The 21,727-nt window shown below is 39.5% G+C and overlaps 1 protein-coding gene across 2 annotated transcripts in view; it reads left to right on the plus strand.

Moving 5' to 3' along the window:
- The window catches only part of LOC137186000 (F-BAR and double SH3 domains protein 2-like), an 80,256-nt gene extending 58,561 nt beyond the window's left edge, over positions 1–21,695 (plus strand). For both annotated transcript variants that reach the window (XM_067594597.1, XM_067594598.1), the window contains exons 11-21: positions 784–900; positions 1,081–1,185; positions 7,464–7,553; positions 7,883–7,945; positions 13,499–13,633; positions 13,747–13,830; positions 13,965–14,142; positions 15,499–15,719; positions 16,784–16,976; positions 17,141–17,235; positions 17,923–21,695. In XM_067594597.1, the coding sequence (XP_067450698.1) occupies positions 784–900; positions 1,081–1,185; positions 7,464–7,553; positions 7,883–7,945; positions 13,499–13,633; positions 13,747–13,830; positions 13,965–14,142; positions 15,499–15,719; positions 16,784–16,976; positions 17,141–17,235; positions 17,923–18,015 (1,374 nt within the window). In that variant the 3' untranslated portion in view covers positions 18,016–21,695. The remainder of the gene's footprint in view (positions 1–783; positions 901–1,080; positions 1,186–7,463; positions 7,554–7,882; positions 7,946–13,498; positions 13,634–13,746; positions 13,831–13,964; positions 14,143–15,498; positions 15,720–16,783; positions 16,977–17,140; positions 17,236–17,922) is intronic.
- Positions 21,696–21,727: the final 32 nt, after the last annotated feature.

Genomic DNA, 21,727 nt, shown 5'->3' on the forward strand with positions numbered 1-21,727 from the left:
GGTTGTATTTTTGTTTGTCTCTAGCCAGAATAGATGTCATACTTTACATTTTGCTCATTTTTGAAGCAAATATGTAAACCACATGCTAAGATGCCATATAATTTTGATTATTGGCATGGAAATGAGCCTTTTGTTTTTGTGTTTATTCCTGGCAGTCAGAAAATTAGCAAATTAAACCAGTGCCTTTTTTTGTCCTAATAACACACATCTCATGTCAGAATCAAAAGCATGCTGATTCTGTGGTTGGTAAGACGTGGAGTAATGAAAAATTGTGTAAAATTAGAACTTAGAGAGACTGATTTCCTGTAACACGATAGTCTCTGAAGAAAAAATGCCACATGTTTATAATTGATGTTGAATGTTTAATTGGAAAGCCATGCAGATTCTTTGACAGGCTCACATATGTGCTTTTGTATGTAAAGAAAAAAAAAATCACTCACATTGCCACGGACCTCCTGCTCTCTCACATGTGGTTTTAATAGCAGAAATTTCATTCCAAGAGAATAACGATACAGCTTTGCAACACACACACGCTGTATTAATTATGTGAGAAGGAAACATTCATTCTCTCACACTTTCTTTTGCTTAATTAACAGCTTCTGCATATAACACACCTTGTACCATTATCGCTGACAGTGTACTTACGTGTGCACTTGTGTATGTGTGTGTTTGTCTACCATGGTGGTGTGTGTGTGTGTGTGTGTGGGGCTGGGTATAAATGTGTGTTTACCCATGCCTGCGTGGTTGTGTGTGTGTATATGTATGCTTGTTTGTCTATATTAGAGTCGTCAACTTGAGTCGGAGACGGGGACGACGGAGGAGCACAGTTTGAACAAGGAGGCCAGGAAATGGGCAACCAGAGTGGCCAGAGAACACAAGAATATCATTCATTACAAGAGAGTAAGATGGACACACATACTCAAATACATCTACCTGCTTACATGCTTACAATTTCACATTATTAGCTTTACAATGATACTTGTTATAGGAAGACAATATGTGAATACGTGTATATGTTTTTATTTTTAAGACATATTCAATTTCTAGTTGACCTGGTGTTTGTGTGTGTGTTTCGGTCAGTCTCTGGAGGAGTGTGAGAGCCATGGCTTGCCCCCCACAGAGCAGGGCAGAGCAGATCTGGAGATGAAGATAGAAGACACCAAAGAAAACATACGCAAAGCTGAGGTTTGTGACTTTTTTTTCCCCCCTTTTTTCTGTTCAGACCAACATTAGCACTGTGTGAAAGAACACAGCCCCTTCATTCATTTCAATGAGGCTACTGCATTGGTGCTGTGGGAGTAACAACACAGAGGGGTCTGACAAAAAAAAAAACAGGTTCATACAGCAAAAAAGGTGAACTTGACTCAACTTTTACAGCAGATGCAATTGTCGATTGCAGCGGATAATCAAATAGAGACAATCACACATATTGCGGTACATTACTAAATGTAAATGGGGTAAGTCTATTGTTTACCCGATTGTCCCAAAGGAAGGTAAAAGGAATGTTGCTGTCGAAATCCTTCCTCATAGTATTATGAGTTGCTGTACAGTGTGCCGTATAGTGTTTTTGTGCTTGATAAGTCTCTGCTGCTCAAACCGGCCTCTTGGATTGCACTTATTATTTTTTTACTGGTATCTGAAAATACACACCAACTCCAACATAGCACCTTTGTCTTTATTTTGAGCACCTGGTCCGCTCTGTGGTAGACCTGTCTAGGGCCTAACCTGCCTCTCACCCAGTGCATGCTTGGATAAGCTCCATCCCCAAAGACCCTGCACAGGAACAGATGGATGCATGTTTCCTCTCTCCTTTTGTTACTGCTTTTTCTGATCCAAGTTTACAAGTAGTTCTTTAAGATACAGTACAGTATGTGAGCTGTGTACACTTCACTTTTGTCCTGTCTGTGTAAAGTCAGCTTAGTGATTCGTCAATAGAAAATTAAACAGCAACTATTTTGATAATCGATTCATTGTTCAAATCATTTTTCAAACAAGAGCCCCAAACATTCTCTGCTTCCAAATTCTCAAATTTTAGGATTTGCTGCGTTCATGTGTCATATATGACAGTAAACCAAATATCTTTGGGTTTTGGACTATTGGTCTGACATGTTATACATCTCCTTGAGCTGTGGGAAATTACAACACACATTTTTCCCTATTTTCTGACAACTCATAGACTAAACAAAAAAATAATCTGCAGGTTAATCGATAATGAAAATAATCATTGGATGTAACCCTACTTCATTAAACACAATCAAATAGTTAGTGTGGAATGGCCAGTCACTGCAAACAGAATTTTTGTTTTCACAGCTCCAGAAGTTCTCGATGTTGAACACTGTCTTAGACTCACTTCCTGATGTAACATCAATACAACATTAGCCCTCCAAGCAAGCCCACTGCTACACTGACAACATGAAATTTAGCCCATCATATTTCCTCTACCCGGTGTTTGGGCTGACTTCCTAATTATTTGGTAAATATTATGAATGCAAACGGAGCCAGTTGGTGTTCAGTCTGCTCATCAGCAAGACTGACGTAGCAGGGTGGAATTAACTAACAGGGCCCCAGGATTTATCAAGTTATTCAACCGTTCTTATTCACCAAGCCCAGGAATCCCTCGCCGTACACTGATTTATTGCATTCTGTTCACTCGTAGAGGCTTTTGCAGTGTTATGTCTGCGCACACAATATACAAGTGTGACAGCAGTACAGCTATTAAAATCCGGGTTATCAAAGTCATACTATCTGTTTTTCGTGGATATCCGACTTTTTTGGCTCTCTCTCCCGCTCCCCTGTCTTTCCTTCTTCCCCTGCTTCTTTCTTTACATCCTCTTTCCAGACTCCCTCTCTCTCCCTCTCGGCCTTTCCACTCGCAGAGATATCTATCATTTATGTATTGATTCTGGCAGATTCAACCTGTCACACTATAAATGAGATCACTACATCATCTTTACCCTCCTCTGTTCCCTGTTAGAAGCATCTGTTTTTGTGTTGTCTTTTAGTTTTCCAAATCTATGCTTTTTCTGTTTCAACGTATTTTATTCTTTCACTCTGCTGAAGTCATTCTCTACCTCTACTGTAATATCTGTCTTTGCCTCCTTAGTGCCTCTCAGGCTTTCATATATGTGGCACCTTTCGCTGTCAGGTTTGATTAAAGAAAAACCATTTAACTTCTGATGTTAGTCTCTGTGTAAACACTATTTTCCTATATTTACTTTTTTCATCCTCTTAAGTATTTTTACATGTTTGTGTTAAGTGTATCTAATGTAATTTTACCACCTTAAATGAAAGATATACTAGCTTTTGGTAGTTATTTCATTCCTCCTTACACTAAAAGAATACACCATCAGTAATGTATGATCTCACTTTCTACAAATACTTAAAGAAAGTGAGTCTTTTCAGAGCAAAGTGCAAGCATGTGACCACTTCACTGTTTTCCTACCAAACCCTCTCTCTCACTCTCACCCTCCCTTTTTTAGTGCTTTTTGCTCACACTGTCTCTCTGCTATTCTTTGATTCTTCAGGCCAGCATTACCTTGAGTAAGATGATGAATATTTTATGAGCTCATTTGGTACAAATGGCTTCATCACAGAGCTCTTATCACAGGATATACAGGGAGTGAAAGCAACACAAAATACATTATCCAGGTTTGATTACAGCATTATCAGGATAGTGATGGTTTCATTCTTTCCTTTTACACAAAGTCCCATCCTCCCAAAACGAGCCTCTTGTAGTTCCCATTTCAAGACCTTGTCAGCAAGGAAATGAAGCCTGGCTATATTTAGGATGGAGAAATAATAGGGGAGACAACGTACAGTATATACAATGAATGTCAATTTATGGATCAGAAAGTTTTGATTTGCTGCATAATTATCCAACTTTTGGTAAAAAAGAAACAGAAGCAGTGAAAACATGATAATATTTTTAACAGCTGTGTAGAATTGCGTGAGCACATTTTTGCTTATTATTTCTGCTGATTTTCTACACGCAAATGTCTCCAATAGTGACAAGAGAAACAAATTAAATACCTGTGTACTTTGCTTCCAAATATTGGTGTTCCAAATATTTTTGTGATTTTCGATCGATGACAAATGTGCGGTGAATCTAAGGTAAGATTTCAGATATATGTAAACACGGTGAGGCAGTACACTCGATGATGAAAAAAGAAATTCAAGTACACTCTTTTACTCTGCTCCATCAACTTAGTGCTCATTGGTGTGTCAAAAATAAAGCTGTTTGTCAGAAATGCCAGCTTAAGCACTGAGGGCTGTTGCCAGCTATTGAAAAAGATTGATAGCATAGTTGGCCTCCCAACCTTTCCTCATTTACTGATTTTTCATAAAATGCCTACTTTGCTTGTCACAACATCCTAAACGCTTCGACAGGCAAACTGAATTCCAAAAATCGATGTTTAGAGTTGATGCACTGCCTGAGCTGAAGATCGGAAACACCATCTGTTATTTTATGTCATGCTACAGGGCATCTGTTAGAAGCTTTACGTTTTTAGTTCTTAGATACAATTTTATCTAGCCTAACTTCTTTTTTTTCATTTTCACATACAGTACATTGTGATAATGTGTCAGTGGGTTTCCTCTCTTGCCACACAACCTTCAATCTGCATATTTATATATATATATATTATATATAGTTAGTAGAGTTAAGTCCCAAATACCCAGCCCACACCGGAAGTTCAGATGTCTCTCCTGTCCTACTAAATTTGTTGCTTTGTTGGCACAGATTAATACAAATGAGCCACAAAACTAGAAGCAATAAAACAGCATAGATAGTGTAGTGTGTAATGCCTTTGAATCTGTAGCCAGTTAGCAGTATACACCATAATGTTCAGAAGGATACTATTTCTTTCTCTTCTGTTTGAATGAAATCAATAAACCCTGACTCAGAGAAAGAGTAGAGTTATGTACAGTATTCTGTTCTGTCTACAGATTGTTGATGTTTGGATTTTATGGCCTTTGCCTGAAACTGGAGACTGTGTGTGTCTTTCTATGAAAAGACTTGAATACTACCTTTCCAAAATTACACAGCAGTGATACACAAGATTAAATGTATTATTTATCCAAACTATCACAGAAATATTGTTTTGATTGAAACTTAACCAAACATGTTATCTTGAGAAAGAAGAAGTTCTAACTTAACTAGGTGATTTTTGTCTTAGAGAGGTGTTTTATATTTTTGAGGGTACATGGCACTCTTTGTTGCATTTTCTACAGATGTCCTACAGATTCATGTACAAATATAAGAGCATGACAATCAGTGACTGTCTAGAATTAATTCAGATTAGTGCAAAATAACCCCCAAACTACATATGTCCTCCTCACAGACACACCCTCACATCAAAACTCTTTACCTGGTGGCAAAAGCAAAGAGACCTCCCTCTCCCTCTCTCTTGTATATACAGTATCTTGCATATATATTTATCTTTTTCTCTTTTGTACACATACTTTTAAATACAGCAGAAATCCCACCTGAAATTCCCTATATTGATATTAGATGGTTATTGCGATCTTTGCTGTTTTCCTTTTGCTGTAGAAGTTTTTAGAGGATGATAGAGTGAAAACATTTGAGTCAGGAGGCTCCACACTAATAAGCTGTTGAAGGCTGTTCTCAAACAGGCTCCACCAGACAATCTGGCCTCATTAACATGTTGCAGTAAAAACCCCACAGACAGGAGGTGAAGCATTCGTGAAAATAAAACTAATAAGGATTGGAAGATTGATTAGAATCTGGACAAAATTGTATCTGCTTTGCCAAATTATTAAAACCTGCCTCTTTGATCCCACTCGTCCTCTTTATGTTTGACTCTGCAATACCTCACATACCATATGTAGTTTCTTATTTTCAATTTCACATTGTTCTCTCTTATAACTCTCATATACTGTATATCTCATGGCTTTTCTGAGCTGTCATTTTAAATCTGTTTTAGTCTTCTTTGAAAAGTTCGTCCCATAATTCTAAATGATTAATAATTAGTTATAGCCAGACATCCTGTGTATCTGCCTGCCTGTCCACCTTTCTTTCTGTTTTACTGATTTTCCAGTCAAACTATCTGTCTTTCCAAGAGTTAGCTGTACTCACACCAGTGGCTACTTATCCCATTGACTTTATCTGAAGAATGCACTGCTAGACATCCTTGAAAGCACAATATTTCAATATTTCAACTTGTCTCCTCTTTAGTCCAGTATGTTTCAGCTCCAACAACAACAGCGGGAGCCCTGGCTTGTGCTTCTCTCTAGCATTTGTTTGGTGCTGCTAACGGAAAAGGAAAAAAAAAAACTAAACAACTAAGGCACTTAAGGGGCTCAGGTCTTTATTGATCAAAGCTGGGGAGTCTGTCTTGAGGTGTCTGTCTGTCTGGCTGCACATCTCTGTGGGAGAGAAGTATCAGCTATCAATCTGCTCTGTCAGCATGAGAAAGGAAGGGAAAGGAGCGGGTAACAAAAGAGGAAATTGATGAAAACGGAGAGGCAAGAATAAAATAGAAAGGATTAGAGATGAAAGAAAGTTGAGGAGGCGAGACCGATTGATTGTAAATCTCAGGGGTTTCCCTGCTGTTGGTTGTAGCCTCATCATATCGTCTCGTTAGTAAAGAACACAGCACATGTCCAGTGTTCACAGTGCTCACAGCTCATTACAAGAAAGTACAGCAAGTTTTAAAAAAAAGTCACAACAAAAGAACAGTTTGGAGTGAACCGAAAAACTTAATGTGTTGATGGTGATGTTTAAATTTTAAATGTTTTTTTTATTAGAGATTAATATTGTGTGAATTGAGAGAGATGTATCATGACCAGAGTCAGTTGTGTGTGTGCTCCACAACTCACTTGAGGTCCTTCTCCCTGCATCAGTTCTAAACCCATTATAAATGAGAAATGACTCCCACCTTGCTGTTTATAGAGATGTTTGCCAGTTGTGTATTACATTGATATTGCCTTGTGTTTGTTTTGTTTCTGCATTATAGCCCAAAAAATAACATAGTTTGTCTTTTCTTTTCCATCACTGGGAAAGAGGTTGCCACAACTGAAATAATGGAAAGCAGAGACTTGCGGTTACAACCTTACCTTACAACCTGGAGACCAAAATGACTGCAGCTTGTGTAATCCCAGTAATCAGGCTGGTTAATAGCTGCTGGCACTCTTAACCCACAGTGAGACATTTTAGGCTTTCACTTTTGATTGAATTCTTTTTTTTTTTTTTTTAACAACCTCTTACCCTGATAGTTTTGGCCATTGTTCCTATCAGTCATAATAACCTTTTACTCACAAGGTTGATTGTAGTCCCTAATTTGGTCAATCAAACAGGTTTTAAAAGTCCACATTTTTAATAAAATAATCCAAGTAGAAAAAAAAACCTTGTAATGTTCCTTTTAAGACTAGTACAAAAACTAATGTGTGTATGCCAGTAATATAGTTGGTTTTCCTAACATTACTAAACTTTTCTTTCTCCAAAGACGATAAAGTTGAAAGCCGAGGCTCGGTTGGACCTTCTGCGGCAAGTGGGGGTTGCTGTGGATACCTGGCTGAAGAGCGCCATGAACCAGGTATGTTTTGTCTGTGAGTGCTGGAGAATGTGTGTACCTGTATTATATATATATATATGTATGTGTTTGTGTGTGTAAGCCTCTCTTTCTCTCTCTGCATGACTTATTTCATGCCAGCAAGTGTGAAGCAGTGTGTGATACACGTTTCTGAATGCATTCATACACGCATCTCTTGGAGTGTATGTGTGTGTGTGTGTGTTTATTCATATGCTACCATGCATGAATGCCAGTTTTTACTGTACTGTATACTGCAGTATGTGTGTGTGTGTGTGAGTGTGCTTGTTTGTAATATGTGTATAAACCCCCCACTCTCTCTGTGCATGCTGTAGGTGATGGAGGAGCTAGAGAATGAACGTTGGGCCAGCTACACTTCCCACGATCCCTCACTGTCGGTGAGATACCTCCCCTCACTATGCCTGCGTTGCTGCTTTTCTGCCAAGCCATCAGTACTTGTCTTGTTTTCCCCAAAACAGAAAGTTTATTAATGAAATTTGAAAACATAGAGTGGGAGGAATTAATAAACAGCTATCTTGCAAACATAATTTAAATCATAATGTTACTTTCTCCAATTCTTAAGACTAATGCCAAAGCATAAATGCATACAGTACATGCATAAATTATGTTTGTCAGCAATTTTCAGAGTTAAAGCAGTTTTTGACTTGGCTGGAAAGTGCAAATCTGACACCTGCAGGCCAGAAGTAGGACATTTATTACCGAAGAACATAAATCATGCTTGAGTTGTGTTGTATGCATGGTGGCCTGTTTTACTCACTTCAAATGAAAACCACCAGACCACTGACAGTGTCACTGTATGTTAGTCATATGACTGCTATTTGTTTTTCACCACAGTTTTTTTTTTCCTTTGGCACCAAACAATCACTCTCCATTCAGTTCATCACATTCAAAAAATGTAATTTTAAGTTCTTGAAATTATAGACTTTTCATTTTTTACGACTTTATTATAAAACCACCCAGCCAGAATAGTTCTCCTGACAAATCACTTCCTGAATGATGTAAATTGCAAGATAATTGACCTGGAGCCCTGCTGCCTAATCGTCTGTCACGCCAGTTACAGCCTCTTAAAACGCCCCACTTCCCCCACTGGAATACTGATGTAGTCCTCGTGCAAGTTTTTATTTCATGACCCCCAGCTTTAATCGCAAGCTAGACTGAGTACAGATCTGAAGCCTGAAGGGATCTTCTTTATCATCTCATCATGTTTGTGAGTGTGTGTGCATGTACTGTATGCATGTAAGGGGGAGAGAGTTGAGATCAGGTAATTCCACTTCCCCCTTTCTGTCTGAAAGTGGTAGATGCCTAATTTTTCTTACCTTGTATACTGTAAAACAGTATTCCACCTTAAATTAAATTTAAAAGTGACTGCTTATCCCACATGGGGGAGCGCAAGATCGATAACTTTTGATTGAATATTTAAATAACAAGTTTACTATTTTTGTTAAAATTTGATTTAACTCACATCAGCCAGCCTAATTATGCATAATTAATAATTCTGCCTTAAATGCTGTCTCCTTGTGTGTGAGAGTGTGCAAAAAGGTAAATGACAGGATATGTAGGACCTACTTGAGTTATGGATATTTATGTACATTTTTTTGTGAGCGATTCTGTTACTCTATTGGGTATACAGGGAGGAGAGTGTACATCCATGACTAGGAGTGCAATCCCAAACAGGACGTCGGGAGATGTGTGTGTTTGTCTGTCAACAGGACTAAACAGAGTCAGTCCACTCCATTGGAATCACTTGTCATTCTGCTCACATGATATTGCAGCTCGCAGTGAACACCAGAGAGGGAGAGAGCGATACCAACTGTGAGAAAGAGAGAGAAAGTCTGGAGAGTGAGGGAGTGAGTAATCTAGGAAGAGACACATTGGGGGGTGGGGGGGATAGGAGGAGTTGCAGTGAAAGAGACAATTGCAGAAGGAGAGAGAGAAAGAGGGAGCTGGGAAAAAGAGGGGGTGGTGTGATGCGGAGGAGAATGGGGGGGGGGTAGTGTCAGAGTGATAATGCTGAAGTAAAATTGGATGCAGAGGTGAGAGAGATGGGGGGGGGGGATTGTGAAAAACTGCGGAGAACATAGAAGAACATACTGTAAGTCTAACAGCACAGTCTAAAAATATCAACATTTGCATGTTCCTACAGAAAAATATGGTGACTCAAACAAAGACCTGCATCAGGGTGCACAGGCCTGCAAGCCAAACCCTTCAAACATCTGACACAATATTTCCAATTGCACTGTTAACTGCCAGTAGTCAGTCATGTAATTTCCTTAAAAGTGTTGAAGTTTTCATGTTGTTTACATCTACAACCATTTATCTTTCCTTACCTAATTTATAAGACAAATCAGCTTGAGGTTAGACTTGCTGAAACTCCTCCATCTGGTGTGGTTGTCATTAAAGGAACAGACCAGGAGGCGCACTGAGTATTCAGGCATTTGACAGCAGTTCAACAGCCTTTGATTTTATTTGGAGTGAACAGGGGCCTTAAGAGACTGCAGAGGCAAACAAGAGGGATTGTAATAACAAGGTGCAACAAAGGAAATGAATGGATGGATTGTGAATAATAATACAGAGGAGGGAAGTTCCCTCAGTCCTTTCTTCATTCCACTCAACTTTATTAAAATGACAATGAAATACTGTAAACCATGAACCCTCAAGTCCCTCAGGCCGGCACTGCCTTCATTACAATATCACTTTCACGGTTATTACCTCCAGGACCAATAAAATCTGTGATTGGTCTGTATCTCAGCTGTATTGGTACACAGAGAGAGAGAGAGAGAGAGATGTATTTTTGGTGATGTTTTATTGGGTTATTACTGAAATACATGCTGGTCATTTCACTTCAGGGATGGAATGAATTGGCCCTGAGGCGGTGCAGTGTTCTTTTAAATCATTCCAGTAAAGTGGATAAAAGTGACAAAGCACAGTAAACATGCAGCCAACAGAAATGTGGCCAAATCTCAAGATACAGAACTGGAAAGCAGGTTGTTCTGGATTTATCTCTCCACCCAGTAACACATTCCAAGGCTGTATCTGAAATCATTCTCTATTTACTGTATAGTTATCCTTCACCATTTTATTTGAGCATCCGAATTCTGACTGTGAAACTTACCCGCTATAAAGTAGTGTCAAGGTAGCCTGCTGGTTAAGTCCAGTGAATAATCTTAAATAGTACAAATGAACGGTGGACTGCAGTTTCAATAACAGTTACCACACCGATGAATTAATGACCCAAAACATACAGAAGGGTGACAAATTAAAGGAAAAACTGGCACAGGCCTGAATGCTTGACCCCTACAGTGAGGGGATCTGGTGGCTCTGTTATGCTGTGGGAGGCAGTTTGCTGGCATGGTTTGGGTCCACTTGTCCCCTTAGAGGGAAGAGTCACTGCAAATCAATACAAAGTTGTTCTGAGTCATCACCTTTATCTTATGATGAAACATTTCTATCCTGATGGGAGTGGTCTCTTCCAGGATGACAATGCCCCAATTCATAGGACACGAGGGGTCACTGAATAGTTTGATGAGTGTGTAAATGATGTGAATCATATGTTATGGCCTTTGCTGTCACCAGATCTCAAGAATGGTGTTCCTCAGCCTTGGCATTGATTCTAAAAGTCTCTGGAACTTTTCTGGAGGGATGAACATCATTCTTCAAAAAGATATTCGCTCATTTGGTGTTTTGATGATGGTGGTGGGGAGCACTGTCAAACACGTCTATCTCCCATAGATGTTCAATTGGGTTGAGATCATCATCGGATAAAGGTGATGACTCAGAACAACTTTGTATTGATTTGAAGTGACCCTTCCCTCTAAAGGGACAAGTGGACCCAAACCATGCCAGCAAAATGCCACCCAAGGCATAACAGAGCCACCAGATCCCCTCACTGTAGGGGTCAAGTATTCAGACCTGTACTGGTTTCTCCTTTAATTTGTCAAGCTATGTCAGTTCTACCTTAGAAGAAAAGAACAAGACAGTAGGCTTCAAATCATAGAACATCCAGCACAGTCATCCAGCTGGTTTGGGATGAACCGGACAGAAGGATGAAAACAAAGCAACCTGCAAGTGCAGCGCATTTGTGGGAACTTTTGCAACAGTGTTGAGAAAAACTTATATTTGATTTCCATTGTAGAGAGCATGTATGTTCGGCTGTTATATCTGCAAAAGGTGGTCACTTTGATGCGTCGAAAATTTAGATTAAATTTTGTTATACAAAAAGATTCCATGATATATTTTTTAATCTCCAATTGTTTATTCTTTCAATACTTAAATTTCAGAGTACACTGAGACATTAAACTATGTTAATGTCAATAAAGTAGTGTCCATGGCATGTATAATACTTTCTGTTAACAATCCCACAATATAATTTGTTACATTCTTCAGCTACAAAAATAGCTGTTTCGTCTCTATACTTGTCAGAGATGACAAAATGACGATGATCAGTAAGTATCTGAAATTTAAATTTACTGCTCACTATAGAGTCAACCACTGAGCGTCTGTTAAAATGAGGAAATGATTTCAGACACAGCCCAAATGTTCAAGGTGTAACCTTCAGATCTGCAGGGCTTTGCATTTAGGGTGTAACAGAACAAACAGCTCAGAGGATGCATCTTAATGACTTTGGTTATCCCCTGACTTTTCCTTCAGTACCACCAGGAGGTCGACATTTTCAATACTTTGTTGTATGACCAAACAATGACATTCCTAACATCCTCAGCTGCACTTTGTGTTTAGTGCTAATAGCAGATGTTACCTGTAGCATGTTAACACACTAAACTAAGATGGTGAAGTTGGCAAACATTAAACCTGCTCATCATTAGCATTTTAGCATTGTCATTGTCACAAATTAGTGAGAGAGGTTTTTGAAGAAAGACAAGTAACCATTCCCAGTGGAGAGCTCTGATAAAAGTGTGTTTATCTTTATTAGGTAACACTTTCAGACCACACCTGAAGGTTATTATTATAGAGCAGAATCTTCTGTATAGGAGACCAAAATAGTGAGAACTCCTCATATACTAATCTCACACACACACACCCACACACACACACCCTAACACACACATACACACACACACACACACATACACACACACACACACACACACACACACACACACATCTGTTTTGTTCTGCGCTGGTGTAGAGTTTACTGTGTCAACAGAAATCTGATGACTGAACACAATGACTTAGGAATGGATAAACACACACATGCACATACACACACACCCACAGTATTGTTATGGCCAGGTCAGCTTACTGTGTGTGATGGATCTTTCTACCAGCCTGGTCACATGACCTTCATATAAGCCAGTGAAATTCTCATAGAACAAAAGAGGGAGGGGCTGGATCATATGATACATCAGCCCCTCTACACCTGTCTCTAAAAGCTGTAGTACCAACTCTGAGCAAGGCAGAGAAACTCAGGCAGGAGAAAAGGTAAGCAAGCATTCGTATAGATTCAGCTATGACGCTAGCACACAGAGAGGATGCAAGAAGTAGCAAGTCAAAGTCAGTCTCCGTTAAATGGACAGACCTTGTAGCTGGTGAGCAAGAGCAAAGAATGCAGTGGGAGTAGATGTTTATAAAACATGTAAAGAGCAGAGAGGGTGAACAACAAAGGTTAATGGAAGAGAACAAGAAGGAGCAGTTCAAACAAGCAGAAATAGACAAACAGCATAACAAGTGACCTAGTTTGAGACATTAGAACCAAAAAAAGTGATCCTAAGAGGCTGATTATCCTGCATCAAATGCTGCTAGACTAAGCTGAATTTAACAAGAAAATGTGAAAATTCTTGTGAAGTTAGTGAGAAACTGCAGTATCTATGTGTTTTTTTCTCTGAAGCTGAGGTGAATGGAACCTTTGTTACGCGACCCTTTAGTTATCAGATGTTTTGACTCTATCTTGCTGTGTGTGTGTTTGTATGTTAAAGGGCACAGTGGACTTGGAGCGCGAGGAGGGTGAGGAGTGTGAAGAGAACATGGAGGTTTTTGACGACAGCAGCTCCAGTCCTTCAGGAACCCTGCGCAACTACCCGCTAACCTGCAAGGTCCTCTACTCATACAAGGTGTGTTTTTATTATACAATATGAATGCATATAAATGTCTTATCTTATCATTTCTCACTCTCACTTCAACTTTTGCTCTCTCTATATCACAATGGTCTCTCTCTCTTTCTCAGGCTTCTCAACCGGATGAATTAACTATTGATGAACAGGAGATGTTGGAGGTCATTGAGGACGGAGACATGGAGGACTGGGTCAAGGTATACAGATACACACACACCCACACACACACACATGTACAGTTACAACAAAAGGAGCATAATCTCATCAGTGCTATGTATAGTGTACTGTACATCATGCTTGTATGGTTTCTCTGTGTTCATTTTTCTCCTAGGCTCGCAACAAGACAGGCCAAGTGGGCTATGTCCCGGAGAAATACCTGCAGTTTCCCACCTCCAACAGTCTCCTGAGCATGCTCCAGTCCCTGGCTACACTCGACGCTCGATCACACACCTCGTCCAATTCAACCGAGCCGGAACTGCACTCTGGCTGCATCAATGGAGACACAAACAGTATGGATTGTAACCTAATTAAACTTACTTATAGCCTAAAATAAGCTGGTTCCAGTTGTACCAATGTAATTAAGTTTGTTTCTTCCCATTATGAGGTTATTATGTGCAACTGAGTGAGACATTTTTCTCTTTTCTGCTCCACTGGAGTTGCTCAGAATCCAGCTGTAGATAATGCTGATTTTGCTGAGCAGGGGGCTATTACAAAGAGCTAATGTGGGTCTTCTACTGTACCTTAATGGGTAACTCGATGCAAAATGATTGTCATTTGGTTAAAACAATCAATAGAAGAGTAAAAACTACAAAATTACAGAGAATAATGAGCCACAGCACAGTAAAAAAGTAAATTTTTAGTCCTTATGTCAGGTTTCATGAGCTTTGTTTCTCCTAATTGTAGTGAAGAAAGAGATAAGGAATTTCAGTTGTTCCAGTGTCTCACTGAAACAGAAAACGAAGTTAAGCAGTGGTTAGAGATTAAAACATATCAGTGGCTGCAGGCAAGTTTAAAATAGGCAAGAGCTGAGCTTTATCTCAAACCGAGGCTTTCTTTTTGCCCTTTCTCTACACTATTGGTTGTATCTAAAATTGCATTTTGAAGGGCTAAATACTGCCAGGACAGATAAAGGAAAATCATCAGGTCCAGTGCTGCATTTGAAGGCAAATTCTGTTAGACTGAATCCATAACATTTTATATGAAGAATGTTTGATTATGTGAAAAAGGTGTATAAGTTGCCTCAGCTGGAGACACTCTTACTTTGCTTTGAGAAATGTTGACCAGGATTGTTGGGTCGCAGCTAACTGGTTGACAGTGCAAATGACATTTAATTAAATTACTTTAGATGCTTATGTTCATGGTAGCTGATTGGTCAAGCATATTCCCACTGCATACCTCAACAAAGAGGTGAAAAGACCTCAGGAATACAACACTAGATTGTCATCTTGTAATCTCTGTTTTAGTTTAAATGTGGGAAAATGTAGAATAGTTTGCAGCTTTAAGAATTTCAAATCTATTCGTTTTCACTCTTCACTCTTCCCTCCCTACATGCGTTCTTTGTACCCTAAACCTTTTTTCTCTTGCTCCCTCTTCTCTTCTCCTATCCTTTTTTTTTTTTGCTGTGTGTCTGCTCTACTCGTACAATTGGACCCGACGCATGAGGAAATTCTGTCACCTAATTATCATTACAGTTACGTACGTCTTTCCGTCTCTGTCTGTATCTCCCCCTCTCCAGCAGCGTGTACCATTCTCTTTATAACAAGGTACTACATTTCCCCAAGAATAATTATTCCTTCTGTGTATCTCATTACTTTCTCTGCCTCCCTCTTTGTCTCCTCTCTCTCTCTCTCTCTCTCTCTCTTCAGTGGTGTATGTGCGTGCACTTTATGATTATGAAGGCCAGGCGGATGAGGAACTCTCCTTCTCCGAGGGAGCGGTGATTCGCCTTCTGAGCCGTGACACTCAGACAGATGACGGCTTCTGGGAGGGGGAGCTAAATGGACGGGTGGGCGTCTTCCCCTCCGTGCTGGTAGAAGACCTCACAGAGAATGGAGAGACCAGCGGAGGAGGGGCGGGTGACATACAGGTACAGGAACACCACCAGGTAACGCCATCAATACCAAAACAAAAAGCTAGAGCCAGGAGACACATTCAGGCAACTTCACAAACATTAACTGACTTAAAGAGGATTTGAAATGGCTACACGCACGTTCTGCTGTTTAGCGCCTCTCTCGAATTGAGCTGGAAATGTTCTCTTATCAGTCTTTCCTCGGGGCAGAAATACCAAGGATAAAGTGTAGTCTACTGCGCCACTTTCTTCCCACCAACTCTCCTCCCCTCCTGCCTGTTGTTCAGTTTATCTATCAGCAGGGCAGAGTTCACAAACAGTAGATCAGAACCGCTGTGTTCCTGCAGCCCCCTGATAACAACCCTGTGCTGCAATCACAGAGAGAGGTCTTATCTGTGGCACTGAGTGCTGGCCTATTAGAGGTTTAGTAACAGGAAGGATACAGCCTCTCCCTTCCTATAAGCCTGTAGACATAACACAACAACTCTTAACAGCTTTTAAGTCATATGTGGGGAAGATTAGTCGAACATTTGAATCCTCCTTTTGCAGCAGAAGCTTCTTAACTAGTAAACTGGCAATATTGCTGTAAGTTGTAGCTCAAAATAACAGTTTGCAATGTGTCTGAGTGAACTTAATTACCTGTTAATACATTTCTCAATCCTTATGAAACTTTTAATTAGTGCATTATAGTGTAGTAGTAGTGGCTGTAGTGTTATACTTATAGTGTATATATATTAAGTTCCTCCTTTACTTACTACATACTGTTTATGTAAACTTTTCCTCTTTATATCTTTCTCACATTCTTTCTTGGTTTCATTTTTGTAGTAAGGTAAGGTTTTTGGCCAGTTTTTAGATTCAATGGACATTTAGACCTGTAGCTCTTTTTTTTCTCATAGTTTATTAAGTATAAACAACCAACTTTTTTTTCAGAGTCCCTTTGATTGAGATGAGTCCAGTTATAGCTTATTTTACCATTTTAATTCATTCAAAAACACAATTTTGCAGACTGTAGATCTGATCTTCACTGTATGTGAAAGGTTACAGGAAATGATGTATTTCTTTATTCCGGTCCCTCTCTGTAGATCTCTCCATCTTTGAAGCTGCCATCTTCTCTCCCGCCTCTTCCGCTGTATGACCAACCTCCCATCAGCCCTTTCACCAGCCCTGAAACTTCCACCCCGCCTCCTCTCCCACGCTCACCCTCCGCCGCACTAAACGGGGAGCACAAGCATCCATTGCCCACCTCGTCACACAAGGGACCGAAAGCCACCCACAGTAAGATACAAACACAATAAACCTAATTTAATTAATTGGTCATTAATGGTCACTGCAGATTTACAGCAGGTTTTTCTCTATTGTAAACACCTCTCTCTCTCTCTCTCTCTCTCTCTCTCTCTCTCTCACTCTCTCTCTCTCTCTCTCTCTCTCTCTCTCTGTAGATCAAAGTTCTGGCAGGAGTCCAGTGTCTCCAGGATTTCCTCAAACTCAGCCACTCCGATTCACTCCTGAAGGAGGCCCGGGCAAACTACGACCTGTTAGTATTAAGTAGTGTTTTTACGGCTGTGCTGTCAAGAGTTAATGATCTACAGTAGGATGATGTGTGATGTCTTCAACCATGTTTTCCTTACAGTTTAATGTGTTACACGATTCCACTGTTACAAGGCAAATACCATAATATCTGTCATAAAGTTAGAGGTAGTTAGTTGTCTGACTTAAATCTTAGACAAGCATCATTTCCAGAGACAAGATGTTAAATTAGATACTAAAAACTGATCCATGCCATTTTTACAGTTTTGTTATAGTGTGTGAAATGTATGATGTGTTTATTGCAAGGTTATCTGGATCATTATTTTGAGTCTTGCCACCCTGCCACGAAGGGAGGTTTTGGTTTTTAGGGAAACATTGCAATAGTAAGAAGACACTGTTATTGTGTATTGTATGTTATGTATTTCAGTGTAACGAAGTGCGTTAAAATGGAGTGTTATTATAAAAAAAGACTAAACTAAATGTAGACTAAATGTAGAAAATAAATATTTCTAACTTTTTGAGGCACACTTTTTGGAGATAAAAGGTTTGTGTCCCACAGCAGGAATATGATGGTATGCGGTTTGTCAAATTAAGAAAAGTAGGCCATCTTTGTTTTTGCCTTGGCAATAGTTTTCCTTACTTTGTTCTTATTCTCTAACTCAAATGTAATATCTGTGTTCTTTCACTGCTGCAGGTGCGCGCTGCTCCTCCTCCACCCAAACAGCACCCCCGCCGACAGCAGGAGAAGAGCGACAAGACGGAGGAGGTGGAGATCACACTGGTGTGACAGCCAGACGAGCTGGCAGGCGGTTATAGACACACAAAAAATAAACAGATGACAGACAGACGTATCCTACAGGCTGGGGAACTAACCTGCTCTGAACTGAACTGAGCTTAAATAAAGTGATGTGAAGCAAACTGAACTGAACCACGTCAACCCCCACCCCACCCACCCCCCCCAACCTGCCCCCAGCCACTCCGCATCGTCTGTTATCCTCAAGTTGAGAAGGAGGGCAGAGAAAGGGGGGAAAAAGGCAGAATATCCAATTAAATAATCTCCGTATTAGCTTCCTAACGAAGTGCAGCAGTAGCCGCCCCCACGTTCTTCTCCGCCCTCCCCCATCCTTCCATTCTTGCCTTAAAACCCCCTCACCTCATCGGGCAGCAGACCAGAGCACACTGAAGAGGAGGAAGAGGAGGAGGAAGAATGCTTGCGGAGGGGAGGAGTGTGAGGGAAAAATAGTGATGAGTTTGGCCAGTTTTCATTTATCTTGTTAACTTTACTTCCAAGATATTTTAAGGCGGATTATCTCACTGCACAGGCAGAGCATTCTGTTACGTTTGAGAAATGTCCGTGTTTTCACTCACTTGCTAACAAACAATCATGAAACATGAAAAAAGTTATCAAGCCGCAAAACTGACAAAATATAGTGAAAGCTGTAAAAATAAATATTACATTTTATACTTTATCAGTTGGCAAAAAATACTTTTTTTCTAGTTTATTTATCTTTTACTATTTCATTTTTATTTTTCAGGTCCTTCATTTTCCTATTTTTCAGTTCTGGCACACATTTATCTATTCCCTATTTTTCCCATGTAGATGTAGTACAAGCATAAGGAAAATTGCTTGTATGTGTAGTAATGAACAGGATTGTGTGGCTAACTAGCTTAACTGAAAACACTGATAGCTTAGCGCACAGACCATCAGCTGTTCAGCTAATGTTAGCTACCTAGCAGAAGCTAACTTTTAAATAAAACTACAGAGGTTTTGAGTTTTTGACATTATGATAAAAGAGACATTTAATCCAAAAGATGACACAGTAAAGTCCGAGACTTGTTTCTATTGTGATCCTTTGAAGAAGAAAAGAGAAGCACTTTACTACATTTTGTCAGTGTTGGGGCTCCATAAAAAGTGAGCTTAATGAGTAAAAATAAATTGCCAAACTTGTCATGTTTTGGAGTGCAGTTGGGGTTGAAGTAAATGGACAGAGAAACTGGGTGGTGTGTGGGTGCAGCGTCCCTCCCCTCCCCACCCTTTCCCTCGCCATATATAGTCCTTATCATCATACGTATTCAATGTGTATTAGTACAGTACATTACTGTTGTCATAGGAATGTTATGCACAGCGTTTCATATAGACTAACTCAGCTGAATGGAATACCATGTCTGATATGTAGTGGAAGTTTTATCCTCATCGTATACTGAAAGGGCATTGTAAATACAGTATGGAGGAGAGATAAAAGGAGAGACGGGAGGAGAGGACGACAGAAAAAGACAGAAAGGAGAGGCTGGATCCTCCCCTCTGCTCCTATCTCCACTTCTCTTCCCATCCCTCCTTTCTTCCTCTCCCTCTTTTCTCTAATGTCTGTCCTGTCCATTGGCAGTCAGTGTGAATCGGTGGCTGTCATCATATACACTCATACAGTTATATAATATTACACACACATTGTTATATCTTCTTTGAGCGCCTGTGTCACTGATTGGTTCAGGAAGAGGCCAGAGGTGCTTTCAAAGGCACTGAAATTGCAAGTATTCACTATGTGGTGACAAAGAGAAGTTTTATTTCAGATGATATAGGCACTGAACATACAGTATTTTGGAGGAGTTTTGGTGTTTTCATGGATACACAGCTTTTATCCCTGCAGATCTCCTTTCACATTGATTTTGTTCATTTATAGCATCGATCATTTCATCTCCATCACATTGCAACAGAGAAAACTTCATCCATAAAAACACATCAGCCTTTAACATTTATCAATCTGATATCTTTTCCTTGTGTTTTCCATTTCCATTTTCTTTGATCAATGGTGGCTGATATGGAAGAGATATATAAAGAAATACATCCTGCTAAATGGACAGAATTAGCAAATGACATTCAAGTGGAGCAAAGTACAATTCTCTTGTGTTTTTTTACTGACAATAATTAAATCTTCCCCCTTAAATACCCTTCAAGCCTTTAAACTCCTTGCCAAAAAGGGCAGCGTAGCACTTTTATTTATTTGTACCTTGTTCCCTGGAAAGTAGCAGTACCTTCACATAGCATCAGAATGGATAGAAAGGACAGACGTCAGAGCTGCTCTGCTCATTCTGAATCTATGGTGGATCCTCTTTGTTTCAGTGTGACTGATATTTTTTTTATTTTTTATTCTCCACTCTTCTAAAGAGATGGAGAGATAATTGTGGACAATGTAATTTGGTGTTTTTCTTAACTTATAAAAACAAAAAGATGATTACAAAATAAGGGAGGTTTTGAATGGAGACATGGAGAAAATGTAGTTTTTGGTCTTGAGATAGGCCTGGTTGTTTGCGTGTGTGATTGTTTATAGGAGAGAGGAGGAATTTTGATCAGATCAGTTTTTTTTACTCTGAAGATGTGGCCCAGTTCCTTACTACATATTTATTCTTGCCAGGTTTTGAGCTCTTTGAGTATTCGAGCTGAATAAATTACAAAGATTTCAGTATCGATACTAAATTCGCTCAATTTTTGAGGGTGCTGGAGACAATTAAAACTAATTGTTCACAGTGGTGAGACGGCTCCAGACACACAAGATTAAATCTGTGTTGCTTTATCTTTGAGTTTAAAGGTGTTTGTAGCTGCACATTTTGTTTCACTACCCCTCAATATAAAAGTGCACATTACATTTAATTCATTGCATACTAACTGCAAAAAGTACATTCTGTAGTAGTATGGAGTTGGGACACAGCTTTACAGTAAACCCTCTAAAGTCCTCATCTGGGATCAAACTGATTTGTTTCCTCTGTGCAAGGTGGAGGTAAATTATGTTAGACAGAGAAAAGTGATGCAAGAAATGAAGAAAATACAAAATAATCACTTTTTTTTTTTGCATCAGCTTTTAGAAACATAACAGTTTGTGTAGCATCCACACATAACAACGTTAAGCATGCTGGACTGGAATTAGTTACAGTTTCAGATCCAAACCTCTGCTCCTCTGCTGCTGTTGGAAGTGGCGTTGACTTGTGATAGTGTGGTAAAAAGGCGACTTGAACAGCAGCCTCTCCTTGATCTCTCTGAGATCTTCATTTTTAATGGCTTTCAAACTTGTTTTGAAGTTTATGGTTTACAACAGAACTTCCCATCATAAGTGCTCAATCAGTCTATCAAATAGAAAATTTGTGACAGGATTATTTTCCCTTTTTTAACAGTCCTTTTGGTCCGCTACAGTGTTTAATTGTTTGGTATGAGCCTGTTTTTGGTTTTTATGTATTATATAATTCTATTTTTTTTTTTTTATTCATCCTTCGATTTGGAGCAGCTGCACAGCTGCTATTATTAACGATGTGATGGAGCAACTGGCCTTCTCTCTCTTCACAGACTGTTGCCATGGTGACAATAATGAGAACAGGTGCAAAAGTCTTTCTGCATATTATTATTGGCTGTACAAAAAAAACAAAGTTTGTATTTATTGTGTACAAATGTTAATTAATAAAAAAATATGGGAAATTGTCTCTGTGCTGTGGGTCTGTTAATGTGTATGTGT

The sequence above is a fragment of the Thunnus thynnus genome, chromosome 7, assembly GCF_963924715.1.
Source record: "Thunnus thynnus chromosome 7, fThuThy2.1, whole genome shotgun sequence".
Lineage (NCBI taxonomy): Eukaryota > Metazoa > Chordata > Actinopteri > Scombriformes > Scombridae > Thunnus > Thunnus thynnus.